Raw genomic sequence first — 9919 nt, 5'->3', positions numbered from 1 at the left:
AAAGATAATTGCAGCACCATGTTTTTTGGCTTTGGGGCAATCTGGGATTGCTGGAAAGCTGGCCTCCCTTTTAATGAATTGGCATCAGTGATCCCAGGGCCCTCTCTAACAGCGCCCGGAGAATCCCAGGGCAGGAGAGGGAATCCACCCTGGGGAGGCTGCTGTGCCCTCTGCTCGTGTGGGTAACCCGTTCGGGAGTGTGCGGTTTTGGTACAGTTGGGGCTGTGTTGGGGACAGCAGTGACCCCCGAATGGGAAAGAAAACACCCTTCACCAGGGACTGAGCTGGGCCCACAAGAGACTGGGGAGGCGACGTGTGACCTTTCCTGGCCTTGGCCTCAGCATCACGGCAGTGGGAAGTAGAAGGGGAATCCAGGACCCCGGACACGAGGGCCGGCGTGGGGATCTCTGCCCACTCGTAACGGCCACGTGGAGGGGGATGGGCTATGGGGGTCTCATGAGTTGATACGTGTTCTTTGGGAAACTGTGCCAGCACCTGTGCTCTGTGTTTCCCAGGATTTTCTTTTAGTTCTCCCTCCATATCTGGGAAAGTTCTTCCTGAAAATTCCCTGGTTCACCCCCAGTATGACAAGCTAAGGAAGGGGCTATAGTCTCTCTGGGAAGCAGTGGGGCTCCTGCAGGCCACGTGGTGACGGCCCGGTGGTCCGGGAGTGTGGGCCCAGGAAAAGGAGGTTCCGGGCAGAGCATCCCCTCTGCTAAGAGCTGCACTTTCTCAGCGGCTCCAGCTTTGCAGGGTCTGTGATCTGGTTTAATCAGGAAGGATTTTACTCCCACCAACATTAAGAGCTGAAGATGGTTTTAAAAACCTGGGCTTCCTGAGATTCAAGCCATGGACAGGAGACCCCTGAGGGGCATATGGCTAGAGAGGGGGCTTGGGGCCAAGGTCCCCCCAGGGGGGACCTCTCCCAGGGAGGGGCCCAAGGCAGGCCCCCCGCTCCCGGCCCTGGCGGGTCCAGCCCGCCTGCGCCGCCCAACCCCGGGCCTGCAGGAAGGAACCGGGCCACCCGACACTCCTTTCCAGGTGAGAAGGTGTGGTGGTGGGCGGAAGGCTGGTTCTTCTGCGGGCAGAGCTAACCCTACCTGCCCGCCCGATGCACTTCCCGGGCCGCGGGGAGAAAAGCGCACCCAGCAGAGGCACGAGGAAGGATGCTGAGCACAGGTGGGTCACGGGCCCAACGTAAGCATCCCAGAGGGGCCAAGGTTTCTAGCCCTGGTTCAGGGTTCAGGCGCGGGGAGGGGGCACAGCCTGAGCCCAGCCCCCTGCGGTCCTCGGGAGCCCATGCCTGGCGAGGCTCCGTCCCCGGCCTGGGGGTTCCGGCGGTGAGCCCACAGAGGTGCAGGGAGGAGGCTGAGGGTCCCCGGCCCGGGTGGGGGCGCTGCAGGAGCCATGGTCTCAGGCACCTGTGGGTCCCAAGGGGCTGGGCACAGAGTGGGGGTTGTTTCCGGGAGCTTCCAGGCCAGCTGATGCTGACGTCGCAGGCCTGGCCGATGGGATTTGGGCCCCTGAACTTGCGAGGGGCAGTGGGACGGGGACAAGGTCGGCCGTTAGTATAAATGCAGCTGGACCCTCCGGTGCAAACAGCAGGTGAGAATCATCCCGCAGATCTGCCGGGTGGAAAGAGCAGAGGGACAGAGACATCAGAGCCCGCTAGCGAGCTGGCCAAGGGCGCCCTGGAGCTGGGCTTCCCACCCCCAAGAGCCCCCTGGGGACCTGATCAGGGGCAGATTCTGACTCAGGGGGTCTGGGGGGGGCCTGGCACTCTGCATGTCTAACAAGCTCCCAGGTGATGCTGGGGGTGGAGGTGGGGACCACTTTGAGAACCACTAGCTAAGAGCGGTATTTCTCACACTTGAATGGTCACGGATCGCCCGGGGACCTTGTCATGCTGCAGATGGCAATTCTGTGGCCTGGGGGAGGGCCTGCGCGTCCAACCAGCTTCCCGTCCACACGGCGGCTCTGTGGTCCCAGACCTTCTCTGGAGATGGCCTGATTTTATTAGATTCCGAACGGTGACACCGCCACTCCCTCGTTGCTGGCTGAAGCAGTCTTTCTTGAGGAAAGTCTGTCTACCTCTTGCTGCTCTCAGATACCAGAGAAAAACAAGGCCCCGGAGTCGATTCTCTGGCTGATGCGCAGGAGGGGACACTGAAGCTCTGAGTGGAGGGCCCAGAACCGTCACCAGCTCATCTTGTAAATCAATTCGGGCCACGGCACCAACCCCAGGCCCGGGGAGCCTGCCTGCCAGCCCCTCTGAACCATCTCCTAGCTGTCTGGAGCCGGGCAGTGCCGGGCAGTCGCCTCCCACGTCTCACTTGCCCATCTCTAGACGCAGAGGATGAGGACCTTTGTTCCCCACCTTGTTCTCTGTTTGCTTCCTCCTCCTTCCTCTTCCTCTCCCGCCTCGCGCGCGAGGATGCACTGAGAACGCGGAGGTGAAGACGTGTCAGACCAAGGGGGCCCAGGGCTGGGGCGGTGGCCCTGATGAAGATGGCGCTGCTGGCTTCCGGCTCCTGGCCCGCAGGAGGGGACACTCGGAGGGCAGCCCATGGCTGTGTCGCGGACAGGGGTCCAGGTGGGTTTCCCAAATACAGGAAACAGTACCCCATGTTTCCCAGCGGCTGCTGCTGACCTGACCTTTCCAGGGTGCCTCCGGATGCACACGGAGGAGGACGGCCTGGGGCTGGCAGACCCTAGTTTCTCTTTGAGAAACTCAAGGAGGGAGCAGAGGTCGAGCCCTTCTGTGCCCCCTTCCTCCCCCCTCTCTGTCCCCACGCGGGAGTTTCACCCCCTGGGAACACAGCTTTCAGCTTTCAGACTTGGTGCTAAGAGCAGCGCTAATCCACCTCTGGGATTCAGAGCCACGGGCTCAAAGGTGGCTTAAGAGGTTATCTCATCTCCCGCTGGCTTTAAGCGGGTGGCTGTCACAGTCATTCCACCCAGGTGGCGAGCAGGCTCTCTGCCCTGTCCCCACCTCATGGTTTGATGACTTGTCCTGGGGGATCATCTTGTCAAGGGGAGGCCAGATGGGAGCAGCTGGACCAGCACAGACTCGTGGCTGCGTCCCCTACGGCACACCTCTCACGCCGGGGAGGACCCTGAGGGCTGAGCATCCAGCACGTGCACTCTGTACATGACATGTGTCCCCAGGGTGCCCCCGGGGAAGGCACGGCGAGGTGGATGTCAGCGTGTGTCCAAAGACACACACACACACACACACACACACACACACACACCCCCCACCCTGATGCATGCAGAGGGGCAGACAATGTGCTCATCAACACGTGGGCACATGTACACACATGTGTATACAAACACACGTGCACACGCACACACACACACTTTGATGCATGCAGAGGGGCCGAGGATGTGCACATCAGTGTGTGCACATGTGCACATTCACACACACACGCACGCACGGACGCACACACACACCACCCTGATGCATGCAGATGGGGAATGGGCCCAAACTATCCAGTCCCTGAGGGACCCCCAGTGTCCCATTCCTGACAGGACATGGAGGACTCAGCACAGACGGCTGTGAGCAGAGATCACACGGGCCGAGGCGGCTGCAGGAGGCGGCAGAGGGTGGGCTGGACAGGCTGCTGGGCTCAGCCTGCACGGGGCACGGGTGAGAGGTGCCCTCTCCTGGCAGCCTGCCTGGAGGCGGTGTTTGCTGCGTGCGGGCTTTTTAACAGGGAGGCCGGCATGCTTTTAGCCTCGTGAGGTTTTTGGGACGGCAGCTGGCTGTCATTACAAGCATCAAGGATGGGCCGCGGAGGTCCAAGAAGCCGTTCCAATAAGATCTTTCAGTTCCCCTTTAAATGACCTGCAGACCCCAATCTCGCTGTCCTGTAGCCCCTCCTCGAGGCTGGGTGGCAGCTCCAGAGCAGGCCAGCAGGGGGCGCTGGAGCCCGAGGCTCGGCCGCCGCAGCGGAATGGACGGAGAAAATGGGCCAGGGATGGGGATCCGGCGGTGGCCCGGGGACACTCTCTCCGGGGCACGAGCACAGTCCCGCAGGGCGCTGTGGAGGATGAGCTGCCCTTGGTGGGGGTCAACGGGGGGCTGCGGGCACCTGCCCTCGACCTGGTGACCCGGCCTCCTCAGCGTTACACCTACAGCTGGACGTGTCCCACCCTAACCTCAGGCTCAGAGGTCATCCCGCTCCCTGCCCTTGGCCTCACTGCTTCATCTTCAGCTTCACGCTTTTGAGAACAGAGGTCAGGAGGAAATGGACGGAGAGCGCGGCCCAGGTCCAGTCAGTGTCCGCAGAGCAGGCCCCCAACACCCGAAGTCGGCAACAGGTGTCCGAGAAGCTCGGGAGAGCAGGAACCTCAGTGCAGAGCCTCCCCCCACCCCCTCCGCGACCCCGACTCTGGCTTGCGGCTCCCCGGGGGTCAGCGCACCGGGCAGAAGGCCTGCCTGGGCGGGCGCGAAAGGGCCGTGTGAGCGCCCCCCACCTGCCGCCCCCGGCTCGCTGCGCCTGCACCTGAGTGTGGGTGAGGAGGGCAGGCTGGTCTGGCCAGGAGACAACTCGGCTCTTTTGAGAGACGCTGTGCCCACGGAGAAACGATGAAACGGTGGTGGGTACCATTTTCTGAGTGTCTGCTGTCTGCTCAGCGATGAGCCAAGTGATCTAAGTGCACGACGCCCATCCCCTCTAGTCACCCGTCTGGGTACCATCAGCTCCTTTTTACAAATGAGGAACTGAGGCTGCACCCGCAACTAGACTCCTGGGTGGTGGCCGGGGGAGGGGTGTGGAGTGGTGAAACGGAGCAAAAGGCATCGCTCACCCTCAGAGCACAGAGCTGGGTGTACATACCCCCAGGGGCACGCACACGTGCATCACACGCACACACAGAGGAATGAGCGCGTGTCCATGCATGAGAATATACACGTATGCACAGCACGCCTAAACACGTATGTGCATCCGGCCCCGGCCACGTACACCCAGGTGCATGCAGACACACCCATGGACCCACTGGGACCAAAACAGGCTGTGCACACCCCCCCGCGTGCACACACACAGTGCATGCACATACCTGAGCCCACACTCCCACTCCTCCCAGGTCTCTGTGCCTGACAAGTTCAAGGTGGCCCCAAGGCCCAGGTATTTTCCTTCGTGTTTTCTGGGGAAGAGAGTGAACTTGGCTGCAGGGGGAAGAGGAGGGGACGGGGGAGGAGGGAGCGGGCAGGGCAAGGGTGGGCGGAGGGCCAGGACCTGCGACCTCGGCCAGCGGGCGAGGGCGTCAGAGCCCCAGACGCTGCCCCCGCCCCCGAATCCCCGCTCCAGCTCACCTGCAGGCAGGCCACCCCGATGCCCACCGCCCCCATGAGCAGCAGGTGGTCGGCCAGGAACTGCTCCAGCTTGGTGATGCAGCCTCCCTGGAAGGTACGGAAGGCAGGTCACACACCCCTTGGCCCAGAAGTGGGTGAGGATGGGGAGGGAGGGCTGGCCGGGGGCCACCTCCACCCAGCTCAGCGAGGCCAGATACGTAAAGGGCCGGGTCTAGCCTTTCAAGTGCCCGTGGGCTTCTCAGGTGGCCCAGGGGCGTGCCACGATGTCCCCGAATCTCCCGGGAGCGGATGCCGCCCCCAGGCTTCGTGGGGACCTTGGAAGGCCCACTGCCGTCTCGTGGCCAATGAGTGAGTATGATCTCCACCCGGCCCATCGCAAGCCTTTCCGGGCCCCCTGCCTGCCCCAGCAGGACGGGCACTTACCTCCACCTTGTAGATGTTGGAGGGGTGTGCCCGCTGGCCGCAGCGTGCCACCACGGTCTTGCAGCAGCTGTCGGGCACCCGGCGGCCCTCGGCCTCTGGAGACAGGATGTACGTGCTGTGCTGCCAGTCGGCTGAGCTGTTGCTTCCGCAGCACCTGAACTGGAGCAAGAGACGGGGCTGGAGGTGAGGACCCGCCCGGGGGGGCGGGGGCCCTCCAGCCCCTCGCTTATGGGGCCGCAGCACAGTCTTCAGATCTTAATCCAATCCCTCTTTGCTTCCGAGATTTCTTCCCTTCCCCTCTTTTGAGCAGGAGGCTGGCTCTGCGGGGCCCTTCTCTTCAGGCGGGTGGAGAGCCGGTGGCAGGAACACCGATCACCACCTTTTTTGTTCACCCACGTCCTTTTTTCTTTTTGCGGTACGCGGACCTCTCACTGTTGTGGCCTCTCCCGCTGCGGAGCACAGGCTCCGGACGCACAGGCTCAGCGGCCATGGCTCACGGGCCCAGCCGCCCCACGGCATATGGGATCCTCCCGGACCGGGGCACGAACCTGTGTCCCCTGCATCGGCAGGCGGACTCTCAACCAATGCGCCACCAGGGAAGCCCACCCACATCCTTTAAGGAGGTTGCGCTCGTTGTCCCTGGGGCAGGGAGGGTCTGGGAGAAGATGTGGGGAGATGGATGCCAGCGGGTCCCCCAGGGAGTGGGGCTGTGTACCACTGTGTGCAGGCCCAGGGCAGCACCAAACCACCAGGGGGCGCTTTCCTGGCCATCCAGGGAGGTAGGACACCCCCCCACCGGCACAGGGTCGCAGCCTTCCCAGAGGTTCAGATGCCCCCCATCCAGGCCTCGAAGCCTCAGATCCCCTAGACCTGCAGGACACAGAGGTGTCCCAGAGGCCACACACAGCCAGCTCAGTGCCGAGGGGTCAGCGTGAGGGCTGAACAAGACCAGGGTCTTCCACACGGCTCCGGGGTGTGGGGAGCGCCAGCCCGGGCCTCAGGGGAGCCGGACATGGTTTATTTCCTGCACCCCGAGTTGGGGGACTGAGACTCAAGTCCCTGTAGGGGCCACAGAACACGGCTGTTGTGAGGGTCTCTGGTGTGTGGGGTGGAGGTACATTTAGTCCAGTTAACAAGCATTTATTAGGCACCTGCTGTGTGCCAAGAGTGAAGCTAGGCCCTGGGCCTGAACTTGAGTAAGAAGCTCCTGGCTTTCCCACGCTTGTCACTGACTATCGCTTAGTAGGAGGGACAGAGGTGCTCATGTGGACGAAGGGCCAAGGAGGCCTCGCGGGGCAGCAGAGAGAACAGCACAGACAGCAGGGAACAGCATGGCGTGTGCTGGGAATCCCGCGGGACTGTCCTCACGTGCCACCTGCACAGGTCGCTTAGCCCCCCTGGCTTCAGTTTTGCCCCCTGTAACATGGGGATAGCCAGGTACCTCCACAAGGGCTGCTGTGAGGCCTGAAAGTGGTGGGTCATGTAAAGCACTTGGCCACGAGCCCAGTACAGAGGAGGCAGTTAGCGAGGGGGCCCCTGTGGTCACCATACGTGCGTGAACACAGGCCCGTGGTGCGGCCCAGAGCCCAGACGCTGCCTCTCGGGCCTCAGTGTCCTCAGGCCCAAGATGCGGGCCGGGCCCAGTGTCCCTCAGGTCCCTGTGAGGGTGTTCTAGGTGTTCCTGGCATGTGTGGGAACCCGAGTCCACGTGCTCCGGTGCCCGCGGGGCAGCACTGCAGAGCTGGCTCCCTCTGCTTAGACCGTGCCCTCCTGTCCTTTCCCCCCGGCAAGCCCAGCTGGCCTCCCCGGCCCCGCTCTCCGTGTCAGGGTCCCCCAGCCTCACCTGGACCGCAGTGGCCTGTGGGGTGTCGGGCTTCCTGAGAGAGGCCCCAGGGCAGTGACCTGGCACAGTTCCTATGTGGGAGGCCTGCCAAGTGCAGACGGAGCTGGACGGGGCTGCCCAGCCGGGTGTGTGTGCACCTTGGGGACAGGACTGGCCTTTGCCACTACGTCGGAGGACAACAGACCCCCCGGGAGCTGGGCCAGTCTTGGGGAAACGGGGCAGGTGCCTCCCCCTACTGAAGTAAGACACAGCCAGAGCTCAGGGTCCCCCAGCCTCTTCCCCCTCTACTTGCCTGGGGTCCTGGCAAAAAGGCCACGGCCCCAGGCCCAGGGTGGGACTGCAGATGCAGGATGGCACAGAGCCCACAGGGTGAGGGTGGCATGGGTGGCAGGGAGCAGGGGCACCAGGGCAGGCGGGGAGCGTTGTCTCAAATTCTCCAACACGGAACCCCCAAGATTCCAAGCTGCACCATCCAACAGAGTTTTCTGGAACGTGGAAATGCCCTATACCTGTGCTGGCCACCTTGGTGGCCACTAGATGCGTGTGGCCACCGGGCAGTGAGATGTGGTGAGTGTGACCGAGGGGCTGAGGTTTACGTTTAGGTGTAAAGAGCCACGTGTGGCCAGTGGCTGCCGTATCGGTCTGAGGTCCACTTGCCCCGACCCCCCACCTCTGGCAGGACTGTGGGCCTCACTGCGGGGATCTGCTGGGCCCCTTCCTGGAGAGGAGAGACCACTTTTCTGTGCCATTAGTTCTGCCCGATGGCTTGCAACTGGGACATTCTTACAGCGGCTTTGCTGAGATGCCTCTGCCTGTCACTGTTCACTCTTCTGGGGCCTCAGCCGAATCCTGGTACCGCCAGCTTCCTGCCCACCAGGCACCCAGAGGGGAGGGCAGGAGAGGAGGAAAGAAAGAGCCAGGATTCAGGAAGTGCTTTCGTGGTGGGAGGGGCTTCTACCTGCGGGGCCGTGGTTAATGCTCGCACGCCCTACGAGGCTCAGAGGAGCTGCGTGACTCGCCCAGGGTCACACAGACGGGAAGGGACACAGTCAGGATGGGAACCCAGGTCTGCGTGGCCTTCAGGCCCGCAGGGCAGGTGCTTACGTCCTGCTGTAGACGGTCCACGGAGGCGGTGATCTCCGCAGCGCCGGGCTGCCTGTAGTTCTCGGCCAGGGTCCGGGTCAAGTGCTGCTTCAGCTCGTCGCTCAGCTAAGGAGGGTGGAGAGGGAAGGTACGTCCTCGGAACCACCCACGGACCCGCCCCCACTACTCTAGAGCTCCTTGAACTTGAATGTTGCTGCGGCTGAGGCCTCCCACACAGTGAACTGGGACCCCCGGTGGGGAGGCGGGGTCCCTAGAGATGGTGTTGCAAAGGCTGGGGACCTGCGTTAGGTGGACTGTGATGGGCAGAGCTGGGAGACAGGTGGGGCCCCAGAGCTCAAGGCTGGTGGGGGCACCGGGGAGGCTAGGGACCGGGTGCCTTTAAATACAGTCATCCCTGGGTACCAGGACTAGCACGGATCTTCTGCGGATGCCCGAGTCCCTCGTATATAATAAGATGGCGCAGTATTTGCATGTAACCTATGCGCATCCTTCCGTATACTTTGAGTCACCTCTAGATTACTGATAATACCTAATGCAATGTAAACGCTGCGTAAATAGTTGTAAATACAATGTAAATGCTACGTAAATAGTTGTGCACGGCGCTTTCACTGCCGTGGGCCGGGGTTCAATGCCTGGTCCGGGAACTAAGATCCCGTGAGCCACACAGCACAGCCCCCCAACCCCCCCAAAAAAGTTGTGCACGGCAGATTCAAGTTTTGCCTTTTAGAACTTTCTGGAATTTTTTTCCAAATATTTTTGATCTATGATTTGTTGAATCTGTGCACCCGGCACCCCTGAATATGGAGGACTGTATCTGTTGATTTTCATTTTGAGGTGATATTCAAAATATTTACAATCGTTATCCTGAGGACATCCATCAGTCGTATGGGCGCTGGCGTGAAAGGACAGTGCAGTCATCTGTCTCTACCAGCCGAATAGCGCCCTTGAGTCACTGAGCATCCAGTGGGAGGGGACCTGACCGTGGCATCCTTGTCCAAGGCAGGTGGGTGAGGCCCAGGACCACCTGCATGTCGCTGCCTCCCCACCCCCACGTGCCCCTCCCCGTGCTGCCCCTCCTGGGGGAGCCGATGGGGAAAGTACAAGGAGGACGCTTCACTCACCCTCTGGTAGTACACGTGGGCCAGGACCCCCGCCACCAGCTCAACGAGGAAGATCGCCAGCAACAGGCAGAAATACTAGGAGCGAGGAGAGAAGGTGGTCACGGCCGGGTC

At 62.0% G+C, this 9919-nt stretch overlaps 1 protein-coding gene across 1 annotated transcript in view; it reads right to left on the bottom strand.

Moving 5' to 3' along the window:
* Positions 1–1565: 1565 nt before the first annotated feature.
* TSPAN11 (tetraspanin 11) overlaps positions 1566–9919 on the bottom strand; it is a gene marked incomplete at both ends in the record, with an annotated part of 35128 nt that continues 26774 nt past the window's right edge. The window contains 5 exons of the mRNA XM_079715873.1: positions 1566–1625; positions 5318–5404; positions 5741–5899; positions 8688–8792; positions 9809–9883. Coding sequence (XP_079571999.1) covers positions 1566–1625; positions 5318–5404; positions 5741–5899; positions 8688–8792; positions 9809–9883 — 486 coding nt within the window. The remainder of the gene's footprint in view (positions 1626–5317; positions 5405–5740; positions 5900–8687; positions 8793–9808; positions 9884–9919) is intronic.

This window comes from Hyperoodon ampullatus (assembly GCF_949752795.1).
Source record: "Hyperoodon ampullatus genome assembly, chromosome: 11".
Lineage (NCBI taxonomy): Eukaryota > Metazoa > Chordata > Mammalia > Artiodactyla > Ziphiidae > Hyperoodon > Hyperoodon ampullatus.
This window is presented reverse-complemented; position numbering and strand designations above follow the sequence as displayed.